General features: G+C 69.1%; 3 protein-coding genes across 3 annotated transcripts; all 3 read right to left on the bottom strand.

The window, feature by feature from the left end:
* Positions 1–5,237: 5,237 nt before the first annotated feature.
* PMVK (phosphomevalonate kinase) lies at positions 5,238–8,425 on the bottom strand. Its single transcript, XM_075907552.1, has 5 exons — positions 8,046–8,425; positions 7,236–7,299; positions 7,004–7,156; positions 6,805–6,934; positions 5,238–6,389 (listed from the first exon to the last, which is right to left on the bottom strand). The coding sequence occupies exons 1-5, from the start codon at positions 8,408–8,410 to the stop codon at positions 6,253–6,255; spliced, it is 849 nt and encodes a 282-aa protein (XP_075763667.1). The 5' UTR covers positions 8,411–8,425; the 3' UTR covers positions 5,238–6,252.
* A 1,966-nt stretch (positions 8,426–10,391) lies between these two features.
* On the bottom strand, positions 10,392–19,875 carry PBXIP1 (PBX homeobox interacting protein 1). Its single transcript, XM_075907533.1, has 11 exons — positions 19,748–19,875; positions 17,506–17,598; positions 16,991–17,099; positions 16,450–16,526; positions 15,591–15,759; positions 13,685–13,891; positions 13,582–13,605; positions 13,339–13,409; positions 12,977–13,102; positions 11,522–12,609; positions 10,392–11,125 (listed from the first exon to the last, which is right to left on the bottom strand). Exons 2-11 carry the CDS (start codon positions 17,563–17,565, stop codon positions 11,005–11,007), a joined length of 2,052 nt encoding a protein of 683 aa, XP_075763648.1. The 5' UTR covers positions 17,566–17,598; positions 19,748–19,875; the 3' UTR covers positions 10,392–11,004.
* Positions 19,876–20,393: 518 nt separating this feature from the next.
* PYGO2 (pygopus family PHD finger 2) lies at positions 20,394–25,148 on the bottom strand. Its single transcript, XM_075907546.1, has 3 exons — positions 24,876–25,148; positions 24,292–24,341; positions 20,394–23,721 (listed from the first exon to the last, which is right to left on the bottom strand). Exons 1-3 carry the CDS (start codon positions 24,997–24,999, stop codon positions 22,657–22,659), a joined length of 1,239 nt encoding a protein of 412 aa, XP_075763661.1. The 5' UTR covers positions 25,000–25,148; the 3' UTR covers positions 20,394–22,656.
* Positions 25,149–25,710: the final 562 nt, after the last annotated feature.

Below are 25,710 nucleotides of genomic sequence, written 5' to 3'. Positions count from 1 at the left end.
CAGACACTCACCCTCTGAGGTGAGCAGCTGCTTGGCCTGTGAGAAGCCTGGGAACGGCCCCAAATCCATCTGTCTCTGGTCTGCTCTGTCCTGGCGGAGGCCAGACTTTCCCACGGTTGCCTTGCAGCCACTTCTGGAGAGGGGCGTGGCTGCAGTTTAACAGCCCACAGCAGTGTCAGGACACCAGCTGTAACGGCCGGGGGATGTTGCCTGACAGGGAGGGATTTGCAGGGTTAGCGCTTGGCCGGGACAAGAGATTTCACAACCTGCCTTCTAGGGAGAGTCCCCGAGGGTCGCTGATGGCAGCAGCCACCCCGCATGGGCGCTGATTCAGTGGGCACGAGCACCCGCTGCTGAAGCCCCAGGGGGGTGTTCTCCAGCGCTGCAGGCGGAGCGTGGTCCTTCCAGGGTCCTGCTCAGCTTAGAGAGTTGGGGGGGGGGGGAGCACAGCCTGGGCTGGAATGGCCCCGGGCTTCAGATACAAACTTGCTCTGGCTTCATGCTGTTGGGAGCAGGACAGGTGCCCCCGGCCTGTCTCCCTCACCTGGAGCCAGCCACGTGCAGGTAAACGAGGCCGCGTGGTCATCCAGCCAGCAGGAGCGTTCTGGCTCAGCCTACAGGGCAAGGGGGGGTTGGAAAGAGAGCCCCGTTAGCAGGGGCATTGCTAGCTCTCCAGGAAGGGGAGGCAGCTGCCCTCCCTTTGCGCCTGTGTGCTGCCGGCTGGCCTTTGCCACGCTCAGATGCAGGCTGCCGGCATCTCACCAGCTCCTGTCACTCTTCCAGTGGCCCTGCTGGGCCACCGGGCTGTTTTCTCCCTGCGTCTCACCGTCCGCATCGGGCTCGCTCGGGTTGATCCAGCCACGTGCGTCGGCTCAGGTACAATGGGGCACGTTCCCCAGCCCGGGTTCCCCAGCTCCCGGATGCCCGTGCCAGGTGCAGCGGAGAGGCAAAGGGCTGCGTTAATTAAATGGAACAGTTAACAGCCTCAGAGGGAGGCCTCTGTCCCCTGCTAGTGGTTTGGCTTCAGATGCCAACAGACTGTAATTGCTGTTTCCTGCAGCATTAAATATGAATGGCTCGGGTTCTGCTGTTCCCATGCCAGGACTGCGTGTGCCAAGTGGCCGTCTCCAGCCACTGGGATCCTGGTTGTCTTCTTGCAGAGATTTAATCAAGAAATGGCTTTTAATTGCCCCAGCTATTAGTCACTGGCGCCCATCTCCCAGCTGGCAAGCTCCCTGCTTTCAGTCTGGGATGGCAAACTCATTCCTGAGTGAGCCTGGCTACTGCAGGCAGCCCCCCCCCAACATAGCCCCCCTCCAGGGTAACCCCCGACATTCCAGCAGCTAGAACAAGCTCAGATGGGCCCAGTCCGGCCCGGTAGCAAAGTTCCCAGATTCTGCAGAGGAGGCAGCGGAGGAGCAGTAGTAACATCAGAGCTCACCTTCCTGGGGCGATCCCTGTGCAGCTCCTCGCAGGACGGGGCCTCCGTTTCCTGGAGGTTAGGAACAACTCAAAGGAACTGACGACTCACGTGGTCCCCCTGGCCGGCGGTGCGTGCGCGTACTTGTACCAGCCCTGCCCTTTGCTGAGTAACTGTGTGTCATAGGCCCGCTACTGTCTCCAGCGGAAGACGATTCTCCATTGGGCCAAGCAGCAGCGAGCGGGACTCTAGAGCAGGGGTCTCCAAACTTTTCAGCCCGAGGGCCGCATTAACTATCAAACAGCAGTTCGGGGGCCGACTACACACTTGAGGTCCAAATAAAAAACAATCAAAACATGGATGTTGTTTTTAATTATTTATTTAATATTATTTTATTCAGTTATTATTTAATAACACATTGATACACTACACATGAACACCTGTATTAGTGTGAATGGTGAAATTGTTTCCTGGATGCCAAAATAGCAGACATTTCTGGCTTTAGATCTGTTGTCCCTAACATCAACAGTGACCTGAGATTATCATCGGACCAAAGATTGAAAGGTACCTTGATGCAAAAGTTTTGACATTAGGAAAGTCTTCCTTGGGCAAAAACTGGTAAAAACCCACCAGTCCTATTTTGAACGTAAATTTCCGTAATTTTTTTTCCGTAGACAAAAAGGTCTCCACGGGCCGGATGAGAGGGCCTCGCGGGCCGCATCCGGCCCGTGGGCCGTAGTTTGGAGACCCCTGCTCTAGAGCATGGGAATCCAGGTTTGAACCCTGGTAGCTGCAGCGGATGGCCCAGAGCAGTGCTTTGGCTGAGGTCAGACGCAGGCACCGGTTGCATCCGACCCTCTCTCGATTGCCCGAGTGCTGTTTGCTTCTGGTGCTGCGAGATGGGCCTCGCTGGCCCGTCTCACCCCCCATTCCAGCCCGTCTGTGCTGCCAGCGGGGCAGGGGAGCACCCCCCCCCAACAGCGCTTCCCACGGGTGTTCACGGATCCCACAGCGGGCACCTCGTGCAAAACTCTCTTTGTGCCTCCGTGTGGCCTGGGGTGACCCTGGGGCCGAGGTACCAAGGTGGCATGGTGAGCGGAGCAGCAGGTCCTGCCAGCTGTGGCTCTGCCGTGGCCTGCGAGGCCCAGGACTCCGCCTCGAGAGATGCCCTTTGCCACAGGGAAGCAAAGCACCCGATGCAGGAGAAAGGAGGCAGCTGGCCAAGGGCTGAACTCCGTGTCCCCCCATCTGCTGGCTGCACGTGGGCCAGACTGAGCCAGCTGGGTCCAAGCGGCTGCCTTGAAACTCCAGCTTTGTCACGGACGCTGCCCCTTGTGGAGGGGCTGGGCTGGGTCCCCCCGAACTGCCTGGCAGCCCCCCAGAGCAACGGGTGCCGGCTGCCCTTGGACACCAGGCCAGAGGCACCATGGGGCTGGCTGGCTGCAGCAGCTCCCCAGCTGGTGGGTGCCTGCCTGCCTCTGCCCCACACCCTGCTGGTGTGCAGCTGGGTCCCTCGGCTGCTGCTTAATGAGGTGTGTGGCGACCCCTGCTGGCACATCTCTGCCTAGCGACCAGCGTGGGGAGCCCTGCCTGCCACCTCCCTTCCCCCGACTGTACCCCCTGGCCAGGCCAGGCACCTGTCAGTGAGCCGCGGCTCCCCCTTTGTTCCACCTGCCTGGGGGCAGGGTGTTCCCGGGGCTGCTGCAGGAGTGGGGCTGGCCCCCCATTTCCTGCTGGTGGCTTTTGCTGTTCTCTGCAGAGCAGCCCCCAAACTCCCTGCACCACCGGCTGGTAGCAGCAAGCTCTGCCTCTTGGCGGCGCTGCCAGGGCTGGTCCCCATCGGGGGGCCGAGGGCAGCCTCCCCCGGCGCGCTGTACGGCCTCTGGCTGCTGCAGCGGGGAGCCCCCTACCCCCAGCTGGCGCTGCGGTAAAGGTTGCCATGGACACAGCTTCCTGCTGTCAGCACCGGGCTGTGGGGAGTAGGCATGTGCCAGGGGGAGGCCTGCCCGCAGGGCTGGGCCAGGGCAGCGGATGCCAACGCCGCTCGGAAACAAGCCACAAGCACACTCGCCCCAGCTGGCAGCAGGTCCTTGGGTGGGCAGGGAGGGCTCCCGAGTCTGGCATAGGCCTGCACCCGGTGGGACCTCAGCCCCGGGAGAGGAAACACCACAGCCGGGGGCAGCTGCAGGACGGTCTGCGGCCAGTCCTGGCAGTAGCGGCGTGTGCCCAGCTCTGGCACAGTGGGCATGAAGGGGGGGTTACCCCTCCCAGAGCTGGTGCCCAGGCCTCCCCACAGAGGCTGTGCTTTGGGGCATGACCCCGGAGGCGCCTGCCCCCCCAGTTCAGCTCAAGGTGATGCTGCCCTTTTAAAGCATCTCCCCCCACTGCTGCGATTATATAATGTCTCCTAATCGCCTTAGATGTGATTTTTGACGAGGCTGAGGGTAGCAGACAGAGGCTGAGGATTACGGGCGGCAGCTGGAGGCAGGAGTTAACAGAGGCCAGCTGGGAGCAGGGTACCCGCATGCCCTGCCGTCAGGCCCACAACCCCGTACCAAGCAGAGCAGCACAGCCCAGCTGCCCCGGAGCACGGCCCATCTCCGTGAGCCCCTGGGCCAGGCAGTGCTTACATGCCCTGCAAAGATATTAAACCCACAACAACCCCCACTCTCTGCCCCTGCTATCCCAGCCCCGAGCTCCCTCGAGACCCACAACAGCCCCCGCTATCCCAGCCCCCCCTTCCCACCCCCATGATCCTGGCTCAGGCTTTTCCTTGGGCCAAGTGGGTCAGATGTGGCCATGTATTCACTGTCGGCGAGGGACCAGCCCCTGGCTCTGGCCTGAGCTCCGCGCTGGAGGCTAAGCGGCTGGCGTGTGACACACGACATGCTATGGCATGGGGGGGAAGGGAGGCTGGGCCTGGCCTGTCCCCCCCCTCCAAATGGCTGCATTAATGCAGGCCCCCCGCCCCCCTCAGCCCCCCCCCACCCCAGGGCTGGCTTGGAGCTGGAAAGGCCCCGTGTCCCCTGCCCCAGGGCCAGGCAGCGCAGCCTGGAGCTGCACCCGCAACCACCCAGCTGTGAGGCCAGGCAGTGGCTGCTGGAGGCTGCACCGTTGCTACGAGGCCACTAGAGGGAGCCACTCCTGGTCCCGGCCCCAGGCCACAGAGCAGGATAGGACCCTATGTGGGAAGTGGGGCTGCCAGCCAGAGCTGGGGGGGGTGACACTGAGCCCACCCCCACCCCCTGGGGCTGCCCCAGCTCCTGCCCTCCCAGGCCCCCGGCTGGGCCCGCGCTGGAGCAATTCATGGGCCAGGGGAACGAGCCATCGCGTCTGCAGCGGGGAGACCCCGGCGCCGCCCCGGCTCCCTCCCAGCCACAGGCACCCCCCCGCCCCCCGCTGGTGAGTGCAGCGCACTAGGCCTGGAAGGGCCTCGCCATGGGCCAGCCCTGCCCCCCGGGCCCCCGGCCGGACCAAGCCCCCTCTAGCCCCCCCACCAGGGTTTCTCCGGCTGCTCTTGCAACCCTCCAGTGGCAGGTCCCAGGGATGCCCCGGGGGCCCAGAAGTGTTTCCGAACGCCCCCCGGCCCGGCCTCGCTGCCATTTGAGCCCATTGCTCCTGGTCCTCGGCCGCTCGAGAGGCCTTCGGGCCGCAGGCCACAGCCCGCGAGCCACCAGCCGTCCTGGGGCAGTGCCCGGGAACAGGCTGCCCCACCCCCACGCTGCCTGTGGGGAGGGGGAAGGCGTGACTAGCTGAGCCCCTCCCCCGCCGCCCAGCGCCAGGGGGCCCACGCGGTAAATAGCAGGCGCACAGCGGAGGCGTTTCTCACCCGTCGGCTTTATTGCAAGTGCCACGACACCGCGCTGCGGTCGCCCCCCTCGGGGGAGGGGCCCGGCGAGCAGGCGGCACTAGGGCGAGGCAGACACACAGACGCCAGCCTGGCCCCAACGCCGCGCGACCCGGGCAAAGCAAGTCAGCCAAGTGCCTGGCAAACCTCCCACGGCGGCTCTCGCCCACGGGGCCTCTCCCTGGCAGGGCCGGAGGGCAGTCCGCCTCCCCTCTCATCTCCCGCCGCCCCCGGGCTGGGGGCACCGCTCAGCCCGCCCAGCCGACAGCGAGCTCGCAGCAGGCGCGGGATGGGCACGGGCTGCGCCGGGACCGGAGAGCAGAGCAGGGTGCAGCAGGCTGGCGTGGGCGCCAGCAGCAAGGCACAGAACGCTGCCCCGCGTGGGGCCTGGCTCTGCAGGGAGGCGAGGGGCTAAGCAGGGGTAGCGCCGCTGAACATTCACAGCGCGGGCGACAGCAGCCCCGGGCTACGCTGCCAGCGAGGGGAACGGGACCCGGCGAGCCAGGCCTGCTCTGTCCCCAAGCCAGGGGTTCCAAACCCGGGGCCACCAGGTCGGTGTCTGAAACCCCCTGGCCTGAGCAGGGGGCGGATGAGGCCACTGCAGCCCCAGCAGGGAAGGCGTCATTCCCGACAGCAGGGACCTGTCGTCCACCCCCGGGGTGCAGGGATCGCCCTGGAGGCAGAGGGCAGGGCCAGCAGCCCTGCTCAGGGGCACTGCGGGTCTCTGGTCCCAGTGTGGGTTAGCTGGCCCCATGGGGGAGAGCTGGGCAGCGCCAGCAGCAAGGCACCGTGCAAACCCCTGCAACGGGCTCTGAAAAGAGCCTCTTGAACCAGGTGTCTGCCCCGGGGATTGGATTCTGCGTGCAGCCCCCACTCAGCGCGCGCCCCCCCATTGCAGCCAAGCATGCAGCGCCTCCCACAGCAGCGCCCAGCCTCCCACAGCAGCGCCCAGCCCGGCCCCCTCCCCCCGGCCGCGCCCGCGCCGTCACAGCTTGCTGCAGATGAAGCCCAGCAGCTCCTCCAGCTGGCTGTCCAAGGACAGCTCGTCCCCGTCGTTGGTGATGATCCAGTCAAAGGTCACGCCCTGGTCCAGGCCGCACTCGGACTCCGCGTCGTCCACCCCTGGGGAGGAGCAAGCCCAGCAGCGGGAGCCCTGTATAAGCCGACCGGGGTGACCCACAGCCGGCCCCCCCACCTGGCGCTGGCCCAAGGGGGTGCCATGTGCATGCTCCAGCCACAGCAGTGAGGTCCCAGGCAGGGAAGGGGAGCTACCTAGGAATCACTACACAGCACGGCCGGGCAAACACTGCTTCCCGAGCCAGCCCCCCGAGCACCCACCTCGGCTCAGCTGCAGGGAGCAACTTGGGGGCAGCATGGCCAGCCCCGGGCTCGTCCAGGCCCAGCAGTCGAAGGAGCTCCCCGGGGAGCGGAGGGGGCCTGCACGTCTGACAGGCCACAGGGCGCAGACCCCTGGCTCGCCACATGCCGGTGCCTGGCAGTTCTCAGCCGGTGCCGTCCCCCGGCTGGGGCCACTCACCCGCCACGAACACCCAGTTCCTCTTCTTCCGCGTCTCCTCCGCCGCCACCACCCGCACCACCTGCACCGCCGCCCCGTACACGGCCTGGAACCACTCCACGTCCGAGAGGCGCCGGGTGTCGCTCACCACCTGCGGGGGCAAGGAGCCGTCACGGGGCTGCCGGGCCGGGCGAGCAGCTCCTGCCTGGCCCCTGCTTACCCAGACGGGCTGCGTCACGCCCTCCACCACGATCCTGCAGAAGAAGCCAGGGTCCGTGTTGCGCTTCTCCTCCCCCCAGCGGATCATGTCCTGCCGGTAGGTCTCCTTGTAGTCGCTAGCGTCCAGCAGCCGCTGGAAATCCAGCCCGTGCTCCTGCGGGGAGAGACCAGGCGGCCCTGAGCGCGGGCCCAGCGCTCCCAGGGCCAGCCGGGCTGCGGGAAGGGGGCGGTACCTTGGCGTACTGCTCCTTGAGGGGCGCCGAGAGCTGCAGGATGGCGCAGACGTCCGGCCCCAACCTGCCAGAGGGAGGCACAAGCGGTTGGCGGGGGAAGGGCTGTGGCCCCCGCTCCTACCCAGCCCCCGGGAAGAGCCAAGGAGCCGCACCCTGGGGTGGGCAACCGGGGCTGCTGCCAAGTCTGAGCCCAACCCCGGGGGGAGGGCCAGGCTGCAGCCAGCCAAATTCCCCCCCCCCCCCGGGCCTTAGACTGCTCCCCCCACGGAGGTACCCTACGGGGATCCCCCCATGGGCTCCCTGCCTTAGGTGCTGCCCCCACCCCCACGTCACCCCTCCCCCACCCCTGCTGCCCCCCCACCCCGTGTCACCCCTTCCCCTGCAGTGTCCTGACCCCCATGTCACCCCTCCCCCACCCTGCTGCCCCCCACCCCGTGTCACCCCTCCCCCACCCCTGTTGCCCCCCCGTGTCACCCCTCCCCCACCCCGTGTCACCCCTTCCCCTGCAGTGTCCTGACCCCCATGTCACCCCTCCCCCACCCTGCTGCCCCCCCACCCCGTGTCACCCCTCCCCCACCCCTGTTGCCCCCCCGTGTCACCCCTCCCCCACCCCTGCTGCCCCCCCACCCCGTGTCACCCCTTCCCCTGCAGTGTCCTGACCCCCATGTTACCCCTCCCCCACCCCTGTTGCCCCCCCACCCCGTGTCACCCAACTGCCCCTCCCTCCTGCCCCCTTTGCCCCGCCCCGTGCCCCTCCCTCCTGCCCCTGAACTGCGTCACTGCCGAGGCCTCCCCCGCCCGGCCCGGTACCGGTTCTGAATTTCCTCCGCCACGAAGTCCTTGCCCGACTTCCTCTTGCCGCTCAGCAGCAGCACCAGGCGCGGCAGCCAGGCCATGGGGCCGCTGACACCCCCGCCCGCCCGGCGCACGTGGGCCCGCCCGGCTCGCACCACCCGCGCGGGGGGGCCGAACACCTCACGACCCTGTCGGCCCAAAGGCCCTCCCCCTCGGGCCCGACATGGTGCGGCCCATCCCTCCTCTGCTTGACATGGGCCGGCCCATGCCAGGCGCCGCGGCGCACGGGGGAGCGATACCACTGCACTCAAGGGGGGAAGACGGAGAGTGGTGCCTCCCGGAAAGGGAGGAGTCAAGCTTGCTGGGGGAGGAGACTCCATAGCACCACCTGAGTCCCCACCCACCCCTCACAGCGCCCCCTACTGAGTCTCCTCCTCCTGCAGCACAGCGCCCCCTGCTGGCCCCCCCTCTGCAGCACAGCGCCCCCTGCTGAGTCCCACCCACTGAAGCACAGCGCCCCCTGCTGGCCCCCCCCATTTCCCGCAGCACAGCGCCCCCTGCCGGCCCCCTTCCCGCAGCACAGCGCCCCCTGCTGGCCCCCCCTCTGCAGCACAGCGCTCCTTGCTGAGTCCCACCCACTGCAGCACAGCGCCCCCTGCTGCCCCCCCCCATTTCCCACAGCACAGCGCCCCCTGCTGGGCCTCGCCCCCTGCAGCACAGCGCCCCCTGCTGGGCCCCAACCACTGCAGCACAGCACCCCCTGCTGGGCCCCGCCCCCTGCAGCACAGCACCCCCTGCTGAGTCCCAACCACTGCAGCACAGCACCCCCTGCTGGGCCCCACCCCCTGCAGCACAGCGCCCCCTGCTGAGTCCCAACCACTGCAGCACAGCACCCCCTGCTGGGCCCCGCCCCCTGCAGCACAGCACCCCCTGCTGAGTCCCAACCACTGCAGCACAGCACCCCCTGCTGGGCCCCACCCCCTGCAGCACAGCGCCCCCTGCTGAGTCCCAACCACTGCAGCACAGCACCCCCTGCTGAGTCCCAACCACTGCAGCGCAGCGCCCCCTGCTGAGTCCCAACCACTGCAGCACAGCACCCCCTGCTGGGCCCCACCCCCTGCTGAGTCCCAACCACTGCAGCACAGCACCCCCTGCTGGGCCCCGCCCCCTGCAGCGCAGCACCCCCTGCTGAGTCCCACCCCTGCAGCACAGCACCCCCTGCTGGGGTCCCACCCCCTACAGCACAGCACCCCCAGCATCCTTGGGGCATGAGGCCAACACTGATTGCCAAGGGCCAGCACCCAGCTGAACCCTCCAGCACCCTGCGCCTCTCACAAGGGTTCCAGGCTCAGCCAGCTGTTACCTCTCCGGAGGGAGCCTGGTCTCCCTAAGACAGCCCAGGCAGACCCACACTTGCTGAGTCTCAGCACTTGCTCCAGGGCACGGGGCGGAGCTGAACTCTGCATTTTCTTTGCTCCCTCTGCTAAGCGGCAGGGCCTGGCTCAGCGTTTCCAGCAGCCAGAGCCGAGGCTCGAAGACGACAGGAAACCACCCGGCAGGCAGGGCGCTGGCAGCCCGGGTGGGGGGGCTCAGGACAGGCAGAAAACGGCTCCGCTGCGTCCGCCAGACAGGCCCCTGCTCCCCGCCCGGCATCCTGCCAGCCCCGTGTTCACTAACCCGCAGCCAGGCGCCCGGGAGCGGTTCGAACGCAGGAGAGCGGCCGGGGGGAGGAGGGGGGGGGACGAGCTCTGCAGGCCTGTGCCTGGCACATCCAGCTGCAGCCCAGATTAGCCCCCCGGCCTGGCCAGCCCCAAGGGCAGTCGCTGCAGGAGCTGGCAGGGCGTCGGCAGCCCGGGGCAGGCCTGAGAGAGCAGGGGTGGGCACTGGGACCACGGGCCAGCAGCGGCCTGGTGCTGGGGAGTGTCCTGGGGACCCCCACCCCACGGAGAAGCAGAGAGGGGGCAGGGGGCTGGGAGGCGCCCGTGTCCATGTGCCCCCCAGCAGAGAGGAGTGGCGGCGAAGGGCCCCGCTTACAGGCAGGAGCAGCTCAGGCCTGGGCCCAAGAGTCACGTAGGGGCCCCAATGCACCACCCTGGAAGCTGGAATCCGGGAGGGGGGGTCTGGCGGGGCTGCGCTGGGGGAGGAGGGCGGGGGCAGGGGGGACTGCAATGGGCCTCCACGGGCAGGAGGGGCTGGGAGCAGCCCAGGAGGTTGTGGCCGTGCTCTGTCCCCACCCCCACAAGGAAATGGGCACCACAGCAGCGCTGCCCCGGGAGCCAGGCAGGCTGGGGCACGGCCCTGCCCCTCCCCGTGACGCACCCCCCCCCCCGCCCGACGCCAACAGCAGCCCGGCCCAGCAGCCTCCCGCAGGCCAGTTTATTTGTTTCTAACAAAGTGCAACGTCACACGCGGGCAGTGAGTGCCGGGGAGCCGGGGAGCAGAGCCCCGCACGGCCCTCCAGGGGGTGCGGGGGGAGGGGAGACGCCCCCGGCTCCGTGCCAGGGCCCCAGTGGGCACCCGCTCACACCGCAGCTGGGAGACTCACCACCAGCAGGCAGGTGCCCCAGGAGCGGGCGCCCCCCAACCCAGCCTTCGGCCAGGGGAACCGGGGGCCCCTTGGCACCTGGAGGGCAGAGCAGGTGGCAGCGGGGAGGATGCCCTGGGGAGCCCTATGGCGCAGCACCAAGGGACACTGCAGGCTGGGGGCAAAGCAGTCAGGCCCCTGCCGTCCTGAGGAAACCCCCAATGGGCCCCCATTCAGTGCCGGGGCTCAGCCGGAGGGCAGGGCAGCGCGGGCATCCCCCCCCCGGGCAGCCCCATAAGTAGAGCTGGAGGCTGGGCAGGGGCTGCTGCTGCCAGGCAGGAGCCCACGCTGGCCCCTCGCGGCCTGGGCCAGGGCACCTCAGCACACACATCAGGGCCCTACAAGCGACGGGGCCGGGGCCAGGCCTGGGCTGGCAGTCTCTTGTGGACTCTAGCCTCCGGCGGGCGGGCTGTCCTCCTTTCCGCGGCGGCCGTTCCGTGGGGGGCCATGCCCAGCCAGCGCCCGGCTCTGCTGCTTGGCGCTGCGCCGCTCCCTCTGCTTCTGGGCGTAGCTGCAAGTGCAAACCCCATGGCGGGTTAGTGGGCAACACCCCAGGCTGAGCGGCCCAGCTCCCTCCCCGCCCTGCGGCTTGGGCTGACGCAGGGTCTCCCGTGCCCACCGAGCGCCCCAGCCCACGGACACAGTCCTTGCGGGGCCCCACGCCTGGGGGGGAGGGGCAGGCTCACCTCTCCGGCCACAGGGCCCCGGGGAGGAAAGGAACAGCGCCCTAGAGCCCCCGGGTGGGGGGACGGTGCCCCAGGCTGGGGGAGGGGCGGCTCACCCATCCAGTCACAGGGCCCCAAGGCACGGGGAAGGGTGCCCCAGGGACGGGGGGGCAGGTTCACCCACCCCACTGAGGGTCCCTGGGTGGGGGCAGGGCATCCCAGGGTGGGGGGAGGCGGCTCACCCCTCCCCGCCGTAGTGCCGCAGCACGTGCTCCTCGAAGTCGTCGGCCGCGTCCTCGTGGGCCTGCTCCCGCTCCGCCAGCTCCTCCAGCAGCTCCTCCACGTCCTCCACGAAGTGGCGGAAGCGCAGGCGGTCGTGGGCGAAGGCGCCGTCGGGGGCGAAGGCACCGTCCAGCTGGGCCGCCAGCCCCGCGTAGTGCTGCTCCCAGCCTAGCCTGGCCATGTAGCCCTGCAGCAGCTGCAGGAACGGGCCCTTCTGCACCGGCGCCAGCGCGGCCCCGAACAGCGCCAGCCCCTCCTGGCGGGCGCAGTCGGCCACGCCCGTGCAGCCCTGCGGTGCCCGGTACCGCTGCAGCCGGGGCGGCTCCCAGAAGGCGTTGTGCTCGTGGGGCCCGTGGGGCACCCGGCGCTGCCCGTTCTGCGCCTTGGCCGGCTTGGGGGCCCGCGGCCCCGGGGGCTTATGGGTCTCGGATCGCTCCTGTCGCTTTGGGTGCTTGGTGCCAGCCTGTTCCCTCTTCTCCCTGCCCCCCGGGTGCCCGTGCCGGCGCCTCCGCTCCTCTCCGGCCTCCTGCTTCTTGTGCCACCCGCCCGCCTGCCTGTCAGCTCCGAGGGGCTCCTGCCGGTGGGGGCGGGGCGGCTCCGTGGCCCCTTGGCCTTCCTCCCCACGCCCTTGGCCGTGGCTCCTCTCCCAGCTCTCTGCTCGCTGCAGCTCCTGTGCCAGCCGCTGCGCTAGGCCGGCCAGCTCCTCCCGCAGCGGCTCCGTCCCGCCGGAGCCCTGGGTGCGCTGCAGGGCCCCCTCCAGCTCCCGCCGCACAGAGCCCAGCAGCTCCCGCTGCTCGCCCAGCTCCCGGCGCAGCAGCTGCACCTCCTCGGGGGGCTGCTCCGGCGCCAGCCCCGCCCTCGGCGTCTCGGTCCCGCCCTCCGGCGCCAGGCCCTGCAGCTGCTCCCGCAGCTCCTGCAGCTCAGCCTGGGCAGAGCGGTGAGCCACAGCCTCCTGCTGCAGCGCCTGCCGGAGCTGCTCCATCTCCCTGGCTGCCGCTGTCTCGGCCTCGCTCTTCTGCAGCAGGGCCTGGAGCTCCTCCTTCTGCGCCTGCAGAGACGGGGGGTCAGGAGACGAGGACGGGGCCAGGCGAGGCAAACGCAGCCACCCCGGCCGAGCCCCGCTGGGATGGGCCAAGTTTCTGCTGGGCCCCTTCTCCCCCACCATGCACCCTCCCCGTTTCTGCACTTCCCGTCCGGGAGGCTCCGCCCCAGACACAGCCGCACGTCCCCCCAGCGCAGGCTGCGACTGCCCGGGGAGCTCCCGGCACACAGAGCGGGGAGCCCAGCGAGGGGCGATCCGCTGCTCCCGTGGCCCCGCGGCAGCTCAGTGCGGGGGAACTGGCTCAGCCCGTGGCCGAGCGCAGCCGGGACGTGACACCGCCCGTGCCCTGCCCCCAGCCCCCCCAAGCACCCACCTGCAGCTCGGCCTGCATGCGCCGGATGTCCTGGCTCTCCTTGGCCAGCTTGTCCAAGGCCAGGCTCACGGAGGGCAGGCTCGGGGGGTCCCCGGGCGGGTCCAGCGGGGGCTGCTGCAGCCAGTCCTGCGAGCGAAGGTAAAAACTCGGCTCCAGGACCGGACGGGGCATGTGAGAGCCAGGACGCTGGGCTCCCGCCTGGCTCCTCCCAGCCCAGCCCCCCGGCACACGTTTCCCCTGCAGGGAGGGGCGCGTGGGGATCTCCAGGGTATCCCTCCAGCCAGCTGCATTTGCAGGGTCCCTGCTGAGGACACCCCTTTGCTCAGGAGTGGGGCATCGCGCTGGCCCCCCCCCCCACGTACCTTCACGCCAGCAGCCAGCGGCTGCTCCTCCCCCTCTGGGCCGTCCCCGGGCTCCACGCTCTCCATGGGGCCTGGCAGGGTGGAAGGAGAGATCTGAGTGGCCGGCTGGTCTGCCCCTCAGCTCCACACGGGGGCCGGAGGGTGTAAAATACCCTGCCCCCCCACGCAGGGAGGCCAGGGACCGACACGGGGGGAGGGGCAGTGTGGCTGTTATGGAGGGAGGGGAGGCCGCCCCCAACTTACCATCCCCGGGGTCGTACATGGCACCTGGGGGGAGAGAGAAGGGGTCAAGCAAACAGCAGTGTCAGCCCCAGCTGCCCCCCCGCAGCCGTGGGGCCTCACTCACCGGAGAAGGCCAGCAGCCCGACACCCAGCAGCGCCAGCACGCCCAGCAGGCATGGGTTCATGCTGAGCCCGCTCTCCCCGGCCCCGGCTGCTTCCGCCCCACGGCGCTCGGCAGGGCCCCCCGGGCCAGGGCGCGGGTCCCGCAGCTGCCGCCGGCGCAGCCCCTCAACGTCGTCCTCGCTGCTGCTCACCTCCTCCGGTAGCTCCCCTGCAGAGTGAGGGGTGGGCCTGAGATGTCTCACGGAGCCAGGCCCCGCCCCTGCCAGCCAGCTCCACCCTCACTGAGCTAGGCCCTGCCCCTGCCAGCCAGCTCCACCCCCACTGAGCTAGGCCCCGCCCCTGCCAGCCAGCTCCACCCTCACTGAGCTAGGCCCCGCCCCTGCCAGCCAGCTCCACCCCCACTGAGCTAGGCCCCGCCCCTGCCAGCCAGCTCCACCCTCACTGAGCTAGGCCCCGCCCCTGCCAGCCAGCTCCACCCTCACTGAGCTAGGCCCTGCCCCTGCCAGCCAGCTCCACCCCCACTGAGCTAGGCCCCGCCCCTGCCAGCCAGCTCCACCCTCACTGAGCTAGGCCCCGCCCCTGCCAGCCAGCCCCACCCCCACTGAGCTAGGCCCCACCCCTGCCAGCCAGCTCCACCCTCACTGAGCTAGGCCCCGCCCCTGCCAGCCAGCTCCACCCTCACTGAGCTAGGCCCCGCCCCTGCCAGCCAGCCCCACCCCCACTGAGTTAGGCCCCGCCCCTGCCAGCCAGCTCCACCCTCACTGAGCTAGGCCCCGCCCCTGCCAGCCAGCCCCACCCCCACTGAGCTAGGCCCCGCCCCTGCCAGCCAGCTCCACCCTCACTGAGCTAGGCCCCGCCCCTGCCAGCCAGCTCCACCCTCACTGAGCTAGGCCCCACCCCTGCCAGCCAGCTCCACCCTCACTGAGCTAGGCCCCGCCCCTGCCAGCCAGCTCCACCCCCACTGAGTTAGGCCCCGCCCCTGCCAGCCAGCTCCACCCTCACTGAGCTAGGCCCCGCCCCTGCCAGCCAGCCCCACCCCCACTGAGCTAGGCCCCGCCCCTGCCAGCCAGCTCCACCCTCACTGAGCTAGGCCCCGCCCCTGCCAGCCAGCTCCACCCTCACTGAGCTAGGCCCCACCCCTGCCAGCCAGCTCCACCCTCACTGAGCTAGGCCCCGCCCCTGCCAGCCAGCTCCACCCTCACTGAGCTAGGCCCCACCCCTGCCAGCCAGCTCCACCCCCACTGAGCTAGGCCCCGCCCCTGCCAGCCAGCTCCACCCTCACTGAGCTAGGCCCCGCCCCTGCCAGCCAGCTCCACCCTCACTGAGCTAGGCCCCGCCCCTGCCAGCCAGCTCCACCCCCACTGAGCTAGGCCCCACCCCTGCCAGCCAGCTCCACCCCCACTGAGGCAGAACCCGCCCTTGGCACTCAGACCAGCACTACAGAGCTAGTCTGTCCCTGAGCCCCCACCCATCTGGGCAGGCCCCACCACGGGGCTATGGTTCACTCCTGCACCCCGCAACAAGCACCCGGTGAGCTGGGCAGCCCCGCTGCTCTCTGCAGAGGGGCAGGGCTGTGCCCCGGCTCTGGGGGGCATCTGGCAAGGGCGCCGTTTCGGGAGGGCGGGGGGCAGCAGCCGTGCACACCGGGACCCGGCTTGAGCTTGCTTTTCTCCCGCCACCCGCCTGTCAGGGAGCCAGGGGAAGTTCACAGACTCACTTCTCTGCTCCTCCCTTCACCTGCCAGGAGGGAGAGGAATTTCCCCTGGCTCCCTGACAGCCAGGCTGCTCACCTCCCCCCCCCGAAACAGCACCCTTGGCTTCTGCCACAGCACCCCCTGCAGCACAGCCGCCCCCCAGCACTGCTCCATGTCGAGCATCCCGGGAGCCCCCAGTGAGGAGGGACCCACCTGCTCTGCCAGGGGGCGCTGAGACTGGCGTGTGGATGCCCGAGCCCAGCCCGGGGTCCTCGGAGCCCAGCTCTTCCTGCGCCAGGATCTCTGCCTCCTTGCTGCCCTGTGCGCCACGCCCGGGGGGGGCCTCTGGGCTCGGGGTCCCCTGGGGATACTCCTCCGAGTCCTGGGGGCAGAACGATGCTGTCAGGACCCCTGCTCCACCCCCCCCCCCGTGTCCTCCTGTGGGGGGAACAGGCAGGGTTCTGCGGAGACCCAGGGTCTCATGGGGAGGGTGGGGCTGTTCCCCCCATGATCGAGCAGCTTGGGAGCCCAGAACACCCCGCAGGGATGCACTCATTACCCAGAGTGGCCTTGCTTCCGACAGCGCTCGACTGCCACCCGCCTCGGGGGAGCCAGCCCGGATCCCCGTGGGCAGAGAGGTCCATGCGCCAGGTGCAACCCTGGCACCAGCGGCCCACGTCCTTGGCACGCTCTCCAGCCGCCTGCTGGGTCCTTACGGGCCCAGCCTGCGCAGGGAGGCCAATGGTTTGGCCGGTCAGTCTAGTGGCGGGCTCGTATTGCTCCGCCCCGTGGCTGAACGCCGGGTCAGGGAGATTCGGGGAGGCTGAGAGCCATGATTGCCTGGGGGCGCCCCGGGCCGGCAGGGGAAGGTCCGACCCGCCCAGGGCCAGGGCGCTAAGCGAGACGCAGCCCGACGGGAAATAAGGTGGAAGTGTAAGGGCCCAGGCCGTCGGGACAGCTGCCCAGCGCTGGCCGGAGTCGCGTTTCCAGGGGTTTTCTAACAGCTCGGCCCAGCGAGCCCCCGGCGACAGGCCTCTGGCCTGGGAACCGTCCCCCCGCCCCGCAAGTGTACCTTGAACTCGGCTTCCTCGGGGCCGTGGGACGTGCTCGGCTCAGAGTCTTGACTTTTCCTGCCTGGGCAGGTGGCGGCTGGGGAGAGAAGGCCTCGTTAGCAGCCACAGGGCCGGCGTGGGGACAGAAGCCAGGGCCCCCGATGGACTCCTGAGAAAGCCCCCCCCACGTCCCCTACCAGACGGGACGCAGGGATCCCCCTCTCGGCCCAACGGGGAAGAGAGAGCTGGGAACCCAGACAGGAGGCCAGAGCAACCCATGGGGACAGGGATGCATAATGTGTTCGGCACTGAGCATGGCAGGGTGGGGGTAGGGCAGGGAGATGGGGGCAGACAGTGAGGGGCTGGCGGGGGCTTGGGGCAGATAGAGATGGGCAGGGCAGGGGGGAGGCTGGGGGCAGATAGCGAGGGGCTGGGCAGAGGGGGCCGGGCAGGGCGGGAAGCCAGGGGCAGGGAGAGAGGAGCAGGGCAGGGGGGGCTGGGGACAGGTAGGTCGGGGTCTGTGCTAGTGGGACTCATCGCAGCTCTGTGGCATTCACGTGCCCGCATCCTTGGTGCCATCCCCCTGGGGGGAGCTGTGTCCTGCCGCCTCGTCTGCTGGTGCCAGGGTGGCCGCCCCCAGCTCTGGGCCCACGGTTTCCACGGGCAGACCCTGGAGACACAGAGGGCAGGTTACATCGCTCACACCACCCCCCCCCCCCGCCAGGCATTAGGGCAGCAGAAGCCGAAACCAAAGCTCCTGCATTTCAGACCCCCTCCCCCCCCAGACAGCTGCCCCCGGCCGGCAGTGTAGGGCGTGCACTTCAGCCCTGAGCCACAGGCCAGGGGGGGGAAGGGAGATGCGACCCACTGGCCCTGAGCAGGAGGCAGGAGCAGCGTCTCCCCCCCCCCCCAGAGGGGCAGCGCCATGGGGAGCGCCGGCAAAGGGAGCAGCAGCGCAGACAGCCACGGCGGGGAGGGCGGATCCCCAGCCCCAAGATCAACATGCCCGGGTCGGAGGGAGGAGCAAGAACCGAAGAGAGCAGCTTGGCGGGGGGTGGGGGGGGTTGTTCCCGCACCTCTGTGCCCGCAATCACCCAGCTGTTGTCCGAGTCCCGCGAGTCCGAGTTCTCAGCCATTCCCGCTCCTGTCCCGGGAAGCCTGGACCCCACCTGCAGGGCACAGAGGGGTCAGCGCGGGGGCCGCCGGCAGGGGCCAGGAGATGTGTCAGGGGAGACGCTGCCCGGAGCACTAGGAGCGCGGACGCCCTGGACAGGGACTGCGCACGGCCCCGGGGGCCCAGGCCGCTGGCTCAGCCCCCGCCGCTGGGGCCGATTTGACTTGCAAAGGGAAATTTGCAAATGGAAACAAAGACCCGCTGGCCCGGCTCGGCCTCACAATGGGCACGGGAACGCGGTGTTCCCGCCGCGCTTGGCATGGCTCCAGGCCAGACGGGAGCCAGGGGCACGCCCCGCCCCCGCTCTAACCACTGGGCAGGATTCCCCAGCTGGGAGTGGAGCCAGAGGGCAGCCAGGCCCACCTGCTCTCGGCCCCGAGTCTCCTCCCTTGAGGGGCCGTGGGAGAGCACCCCCATGGGGGCTTGGCACCCTCGGCCGCACCGATCGCGGGTCCCCCTGCCTGGCGTGGGGTGGGGAGCCCCAGTCCCCAGGCAGGGTCTGGGGGCTGGAGATGGGGGGCGGGGTGGAGCCATTCAGAGAAGTCCAGCAGAGCCGGGGGGAGGGAGGGGCTGTCCCAGCTGGCGCAGGGCCCGAATGGCCGCTGCCAGCCCAGAGAAGGGGGGTGTCCAGGGGCCAGGCTCCTCAGCCAGCCTGGGATGGGCGCTTCAACTACTTGCAGAGACAGGGGTCGCTCCCCTTCACCCTGGCCAGGGGCCAAGCCCCCCGGGAGCTCCCTACCCAGTCGGCCCAGCCCTCACCCCAGCTGCCCCCCCCCCCGGGAGGTCCCCAAACCAGCCCCAAGGCTGCACAAGGTTGCCATGGCAGCCAGCAGCCGTCGCGCGGTTCTGTTCACACGCAAGGAAGAGCCGGGCCGGGAGGGCATGGGGGGAAGGGGGGTGTCAGGACTCCTGGGTTCTATTCCCTGCTCGGCTGCCGCACACTCACTGCATGACCCCAGGGCAGCCCGGTCACCACGTGCCTCAGTTTCCCCATTAGCACAAAGGGGATGAAGATCCCACCCCGTCCCTGGGCTGCCTCTCTCCCACTTCGGCACTGGCCCAGGGTGCGCAGGAGATGCCCGGCTGCAGCCCCTGCCACCTCCCGCCCTGGCTCCCAGAAGCAGGACGTGGGCTGAGGGGGGGAAAGGCGGGAAACGGGGCAGCCAGGTGAGATGCAGCCGGGCCCTACAATGGGGCTGCCTCCAGAGGGGGCCCCGGCTCAGTCCCGGGGATGACTCGGAAGAGGCTGCACAGACTCATCGCGCCCAGGGCCCCGTCTCCCCCGCCTGCTCCCCAGGCAGCCTGCTCTGTGCATTCCCCACGGCCCAGACCCTGCCAAGCCCCCTGCCAATGACGCCAGCTGCAGCATGGCCAAGTGACAGGGGAGCTATTTTTAGCTGCTTTTAATGCAGTTTAGCAGGTGGAGGCAGAGGCGCTGGCGTGTCCCTGCCCAGCAGCCAGCTCTGGCCAGCGCGGCTCCAGCTCAGCTCGCGGGGCCCCGGGCACTGCTGGGGGTGCCATTCCACCCCCCCACCCCCCACCAGGCCCTGCCCAGCAGCCTGCTCACTCGCCGGCGCCTCACAGGAAGGAAGTGACAGAAACCAGCTTATCTGAGCTGTGCGGGTGAGGCTGCTTCCCACCGAGGGGAGCTGGTGGCCCGGGCCAGGCCATGCAGGGCAGCGGGCACAGCCCCAGGCCTTGGCCCCACGGCTGAGCACGGGCAGCGCAGGGAGCAGCCTAAGAGCCTGGCCCCGAGGCGACAAAAGCCCTGCTGCCCTGCCAAAGCCTGGCTCCAGCCAAGGGCACCTGACTCGGCCCCTGCAGCCGGGCTCTTCCAGGGGCCCCCGAGAGCAGAGAGCGGAGGAGACCCCCGGCTAAAGCCCCCCGCACACTCCTCTGGGCCTAGCCCGGGCCAGGGCCCCTGCAGGGTCAGGTCCCATGTTCTCCTCACTGGGCCCCTGCCCGGCGTCTCCGGCCCACGCAGCCCCCCAGTCGCCTGGGTCCCTAGGAAGCGCTTCACGTGCCGGCCCCTCCCGGGACGGGGGCTCGCCTGGCCCGGGCAGAGGGGGCTGCCCTGCGAACAGGGAGCCCGGCCACCTCCCAGCGCCGAGCCAGAGCCCCCCGCCCCCCGAGGGGTCACTGACCTGCTCCGGGGGGCACCTGGCTCCGCGGGGCTCCGGCTCGGGCGCGTCCAGCAACTTTGTATCAAACTCCGCCAGCTGCTGGCCACATTCCGGGCGGGCGCGCACGTGACCCGCACAGCGAATCACACAGCCCCGGCGGCGGGCCGGGCCAATCGCAGGCGACCTCCGCTCGCAGCTGGGACCCCTGGGCCCGCCCCTCTGAAGCCGCGTCCCCCCCGGCTTCGCCCAACCTGGCCCGGCCTCCCGGCTCGCTTCGCCCCCGCCGGCTGAGGGGCTCCGGCCAGAGCCAGCCCCCCGCTCTGCCCCACGTGCCTTCTACTCACGTCTAGCCAGGGGCGGACTTTTTGCCTCCATGTGCCGAATAAATTTTGTTCAGTGCACTGAGGCCCGTGTGATTGTGCACCACCCGCGGAAACACAAACCCGGCACCGGACTCGCCGGCATGCCCAGCGTACAGGGAACCGTGCTGCCGCCCTCCCCGCTTCTTTGCATGAACCAGCCAAGCCCAGCCCTTGGCCTCAGGCAGGACGAAGAGATCCAGGGGCCCCTCCCGGCAAAGGCTAACAGCCGAACATCTCACTGACGGGAGGCTGAGTTCGGGGACACCCGCCCACTGCATCGCTGGCTCACAGACACAGACAAGGAGTCTGATTTCAAATAGCTTTATAGCTGGACAATACAAAAAGTTTTCCTTTAATGCTCAGACTGTTCCCCCAGAGACGGCCCTGCTGGCAGCTTAGGGGAGGTCAAACCCACACAACCCACACCAGCAACCACTGAACAGGGGACAAGTCACCAAAACAGCAAGTTAACAAAACCAGGAGATGCTCCCAACAGCAACCCCCGCCTAAGAGCAGGAGGGCGCAGCCAGTGGCAAACCACCAGGAGGGCTGGGATAGCCCGTGACTGCTACACACCAGCAGCTGTTAGCCAGCAATGCCTGTGGGCAGCAGGGAAGGGTGTGGCTACCCCGGGGCATGTGCCAAGCTGCTCCCAGCTCAGAACAACCATCCTGCCCATTCCCCCCACAGCTCGTGACAGGCCCTACGGCAGCCAGCCCACCTACCACGTACCTTTGGGCTCACCCTCCCCCACCCTCAGGGGGGAGTCTGCTGGAACTGGCTCGTTTCCCCCACGCTCAGCCTGTGGCTCGGGTGCAAAGCAAGCAGGCACCGGCTGAGGGTGCTCTCGGCCCCCGGGGCTCTGTGGAGCTGCAGCTGACACCAATGATAGGTAGGGTCCTGCAGCTCTGGAACTCTGGCCCAGAATCCCGGCTTCCACGCCCGCGCGGCCTGTCCGAGCCCCACAGGGCCCAAAGCGACAGCACGCATGGTGTGAGTGAGCTGCCGGGCAGGCTGGGGAGCCTGGGGGAGAACCCTGTAGCAGGCCGGGTCCCTGGAAGGGAGGCAGTCCTGTGCTGGGCCATGCCAAGTGCGAGCCCTAGGCCTGTGCGAGGAAGGGGGCCTGTGCAGGAGACACCCGCAGACAAGGTGAGTGACATAGGGCGGGTCAGAAGCTGCCTCCACCAGCCCGGGGCCCACGTTCCCGAACACATGGCTGGGTCACACCGTGCACGTTTCCAAACCATGCCTGCCGCAGCAAGCCTGCCGCGCCTCCCTGCAGCCTGGGAGGGAACTCACATCAGATGGGGCAGACGCCGCCTCTGCAGAACCAGCCACTGGCCGTCACAGGCACCACAGCTGCAGGCTGCGCGGGCAGCTCACCAGGCCCAGCCAGCAAAGGGCAACGAGCAGCCGCACTCCCGCGCGCAGAGGAAGGCCCAGTGTGGCACAACGGGCCTTGGGGGCTCCCTGGGCCCCCCCTTCAAAAATCCTGAGTCAGGCCGCAAAGCGCAAGGCCCATGTGACCTTGCTGCTCTCAGCAACCCCGGGGCTGGACGGTGGCTCCTAGCAGAAGCCTGGTCTCACCTGATGCGGGTCCGGGGCAGGTGTCCCCGTGCGCAGCACGAGGGCAGAGCAGCTCCTCCTGGGGTGGCTGGGTGCAGAGCGCACGGGGAGGCCTCGCTGCAGCTGCTATTTGCAGGCGATCGGTGGCAAGAGAACCTGCCTGGCCCCAGCAGCGGGCGCAACGTGCAGTAGGCCCGGAGCAGGCTGGGCTGCGCTCTGAGGGGCTCTGCACTAGACACTCTGGGAAGTCACAGGTGTCCCGAGTGCAAGCCCACATGCAGTGCTCCGGATGCGGAGGGGGGAGGTGCGCATGGGGAGAGCAAGGGCTGCTTCCCCGAGGCTCAGGTGCACACTGGGGGACACGGCCCTATGCTGCAGGCCCACCGCCCTCCCCTCCAAAGGGCTCAGCACGCAACAGGACCCTGCCAGAAGACGGAGCCACAGCTGGTCTCACTCCTTGGCAGCAGGCTGCAGCCCTCGGCACTGGGGGAGGAGGGAGGAGGGTGTCTGTGAGGCTGGGCTAAGCTCCTGGCAGCTCCCAACCCTGGCGGTCACCTACCCCCCCCCCCGCCCCCAGCAGGACACGACCCTGCCAGCTCCCCCCTCCCGCCCCGAGTTCCGAGCATCAGCATTGGGGGCTGCCTCCTGCCCTAGGGTGCGAGCCGGTCCCTTCGTCCGGCCCTGGACAGAGACTGGGGCCCACGGGCGGCTGAGCACAGCCAGTCGCAGAGCGCTCAGAGCCCTGACCCAGACTGGCTGGCCCAGGCGGGTCCGAGGCAGGCGCTGCTCTTCTCCCCTGCAGCGGACAGGCCGACTAGTTTGAAAGGGCACCAGGCCCAGCCACGTAGGGACAGAGAGGGAACATCGCCAAAGCCAGATGCCAGCACTTGACACTGGCTCTTGCTCGCGGGGAGAGAGGGGACTACAAAAAAGACAGAGGGGGGGCGGGTTTGGTCCAAACACCCGGCAGGGGTCTGCATGCGGCGAGGGCCCAGGGCCCGTTCAGCCGTCGTTGGCCGCCACCAGCTGGCCCAGGCCCTCCCGGATGTACACGGACTGGATCTCCTTGGTCTTGAGGCAGAAGTCGCAGGCCCAGACGGCTGAGGCCTCGGTGGTGAGCAGCCCGTAGGCGTTCTCCGTCATGCCCGTGCACTCCCGGTGGAACCACTTCTGGCAGGAGGCCTCGCACAGGATGGCGTCCTGGTCATCGTTCACCTCGCTGCGGCAGGCCCCACAGGGGTACACCAGCCCCGGCGGCGGCTGGTGCCCCGAGTTGCCAGCCACCTTGCTGGAGGGCGGGAGGCTGTTGGCTTCAGGGGTGCTGCTGCTCCGGCCAGCGCTGCTGGGGGCGAAGCTTGGCTGGGCCCCATTCACCGCGGCTGGCGAGCCCGAATGCGGCTCCTGGCTGAAAGTGCTGGGCGGGGGGTTGAGGTTCTTCCCTCCATCGTCCCCCCCAGCTGGGAAGCCAGGGTCGGCCCCAGGGAAGGGGCTGGTGTTCGGGGGCAGATTCTGGCTGGGCCGCTGCATGGGAGACTGTCCAAAGAGGTTGGCGGGCTGGCTGAATCTCTGGGCCATGGGGGGGCCGGCAGGGGCATTCAGGGCTGGCCCTGGTGCCATGTCTCCCCGGGGAGGCTGCCCCATGGTGGGGGAGATCATGGGCCCAAAGCCCCCAACTGGCCCCTGCATGAGCTGCCCCGCAGGGGGGCTGAAGTTCTGTCCGAGAGGCTGATTGAAGGGCTGGCTGGGGAAGCTCATAGCCCCAGGCTGCACGTAGTTGGGATTCTGGGGGGGCATGCTGAAGCCTGGGCCCATCTGGCTCGGGGCGAAGGGAGGGGGCTGTCTCCGCATAGCCTGGGGCCCCCCTCCGTAGCCCGGAGGCACCTGAGACGCCATGCCCCCCTGCATGCGAAAGTTCCCAAAGGGCACAGGGTTGCCAAGGAACGGGGCTGACGAGGCCCCCACTTTAGGTGCCCCAAAGTCATCTTCAAAGGGGTTGGAGGCAACCAAGTGGTCGACCATTGGCGTCGGGGGCGGGGCGAACTCCGAGAGATGGGAATAGCCAGGGCCCTGGGGGAAACAGCACACGAGTTAGTCTGGGGATCGCCATGCAACATGCAGACGTGCAGGGCCCGAGCCTGCCAGGAGCACTGGGCCCTCAGTTCCCGCTGGTGCCAGGCAGGGCCTAGGGCAGACACACGCCAGCAGGGCTGAGCCCACTAATTCCTCTGCGCAGCCTGGCCACGGGGAGCTGCCGTGGCGGAGACTCATGCTAGCAGGAGAGGGGTAGGTGAGCCCTGGCTGGGGGGGAAACCTGGCCACCTAGCGCCATCCACGTCAAAGGCCTCTGAGCCCATAGGAACAGGCACCACCGCCCAGGCGGCCCCTGCCAGCTGTGTGCTGCTCCACAGGGGCATGGTGTGTGCCAGGCCCTCCCCACGCTGCAGGACTCTCTGAGCAGCCCCGGCATCTGGCTCCAACCCGCTGTGGGCGAGAGCCCGGCAGGCTGCCTGTGCCACCAGAGCCTTGGCGTACCTGACCCCCAGGCCTTGCTCTCGTGTCGTGGCGCTGGGCTGACGGCCTGGCCCCTGCCCGCCTGTGGCAGGGTTTGAATGGGAAGGGTCGCTGCCGCGCACCTACCTGAGTGTTGGATTTACGCCGTTTCTTCTCGGGGCTCTTCATTTGCAGACCTGTGCGGGGAAGCATTGAGGAGCTCAGTGAGTGCAGCCTGGCCTGGCCCTAGACCGGCCCCGTCCCTCCTCAGGCCCAGACAGACCAGCCTCTCCCCCCACCCAGCACTCTAGCGTGCCCCCTCGCAAGCTCGGAGAACAGCCGCCCCCAAAGCCTCTTCTCCCACGCCCCAGGGCCCCCAGGCTGCAAGGCCCAGGCGTTGGCTCCAGCCCATTAACGAGGAGACGGTCGCTGGTCACTGTGCCTGGGGAGCAGCCCCGCGAGCGAGCGGCCCCCGGCCCCGCCGGTCCTAGATGCAGCGCAGCGGCGGAGCCGGTACAGCCAGAGGCCCCCCCCGGAGCTCTGGTCTCGGCTGCCGGTGTCCCGCCAAGGGCCGAGCGCGGGGGCGGCCGCTGCACCTCGGGCCCGCCCTGCGGGGAGCCCCGATTCCTCCCCTGCCAGCCGGGCGGGGGGGGCAGGGAACGGGCCAGGCCCCGCCCCCACCTCGGCGGTCCCGCCCCCCGCGCTCCCCTAACCCCGCCCCCCGCGCTCACCGGCCTTGCCCTGCTTCCTGCCGGGCCCGCCGGGGGCGCCGCTGACCGGCGGGTTGGGCGGCCCCGGGGGGGGCGGCGGGCCCGGGACTCCGCCCTCCAGCTTCTCGGGGTGCGGAGCCGCCATGGGGCCCGGGGCTCAGAGCCGGGGGGGGCGGGGCTGCGCCATGGCCCCGCGCGGGGTGGGGGTCCGCGCTGCGGCTCCGCCGCACTCAGGGGCCGCCCCGCCGGAACCGGAAACTGGCCGGGCCCTACCACCGCGGCAGGGGGCTGGCGGAACAAACCATTCCTCACTGGGGGCGGGTCAAACCATTCCAAATGGGAAAGGGCGCTACCATTTCCGGCATGAGACTAGTCTACACGGCGGCGGGGGTAGGGGAGAGCTGGAACAGACCACTGCAGCAGAGTAGCCACACGGGGGGGGGGGGGAGGGGGGCTGGAACAGACCACTGCAGCAGCGTAGCCACACGGGGGGGGGGGGCTGGAACAAACCACTGCAGCAGCGTAGCCACACGGGGGGGGGGGGGGAGGCTGGAACAAACCACTGCAGCAGAGTAGCCACACGGGGGTGGGGGAGGCTGGAACAAACCACTGCAGCAGAGTAGCCACACGGGGGGGGGGAGGGGAGAGCTGGAACAGACCACTGCAGCAGAGTAGCCACACGGGGGGGGGGGGTGCTGGAACAAACCACTGCAGCAGAATAGCGGGGGGGGGAGAGAGAAGGGAGAGTAGGACAGACTATTGCAAGCTCAGGGGAGCTGAGCTGAGCTCCTGGGTTATATTCCCATCAGCTGGGCCCTTGCCAATGGGAGCCCAGGGCTGATACCAGGCACCTGAA

The sequence above is a fragment of the Pelodiscus sinensis genome, chromosome 24 (genome assembly GCF_049634645.1).
Source record: "Pelodiscus sinensis isolate JC-2024 chromosome 24, ASM4963464v1, whole genome shotgun sequence".
NCBI classification, from domain to species: Eukaryota; Metazoa; Chordata; order Testudines; family Trionychidae; genus Pelodiscus; species Pelodiscus sinensis.
The sequence above is the reverse complement of the archived record's forward strand: the minus strand, read 5'-3'. Positions and strand labels throughout refer to the sequence as shown.

Excerpts from the sequence above, each read along its gene's own strand:
- PMVK (XM_075907552.1), bottom strand. The coding sequence starts at position 8,410 with ATGGAGTCTCCTCCCCCAGCAAGCTTGACTCCTCCCTTTCCGGGAGGC. Across the intron at positions 7,300-8,045 it reads GCGGAGGAAATTCAGAACCG|GTTGGGGCCGGACGTCTGCG; the intron begins GTACCGGGCCGG and ends TCCCTCTGGCAG. Across the intron at positions 6,935-7,003 it reads GCGTGACGCAGCCCGTCTGG|GTGGTGAGCGACACCCGGCG; the intron begins GTAAGCAGGGGC and ends TTGCCCCCGCAG.
- PBXIP1 (XM_075907533.1), bottom strand. The coding sequence starts at position 17,565 with ATGGCTGAGAACTCGGACTCGCGGGACTCGGACAACAGCTGGGTGATT. Across the intron at positions 16,527-16,990 it reads GGATGGCACCAAGGATGCGG|CCGCCACCTGCCCAGGCAGG; the intron begins GCACGTGAATGC and ends TTCTCTCCCCAG. Across the intron at positions 13,103-13,338 it reads CGCTGGCTGCTGGCGTGAAG|GACTGGCTGCAGCAGCCCCC; the intron begins GTACGTGGGGGG and ends CTTCGCTCGCAG.
- PYGO2 (XM_075907546.1), bottom strand. The coding sequence starts at position 24,999 with ATGGCGGCTCCGCACCCCGAGAAGCTGGAGGGCGGAGTCCCGGGCCCG. Across the intron at positions 24,342-24,875 it reads CAGGAAGCAGGGCAAGGCCG|GTCTGCAAATGAAGAGCCCC; the intron begins GTGAGCGCGGGG and ends TTCCCCGCACAG. Across the intron at positions 23,722-24,291 it reads GGCGTAAATCCAACACTCAG|GGCCCTGGCTATTCCCATCT; the intron begins GTAGGTGCGCGG and ends TGTTTCCCCCAG.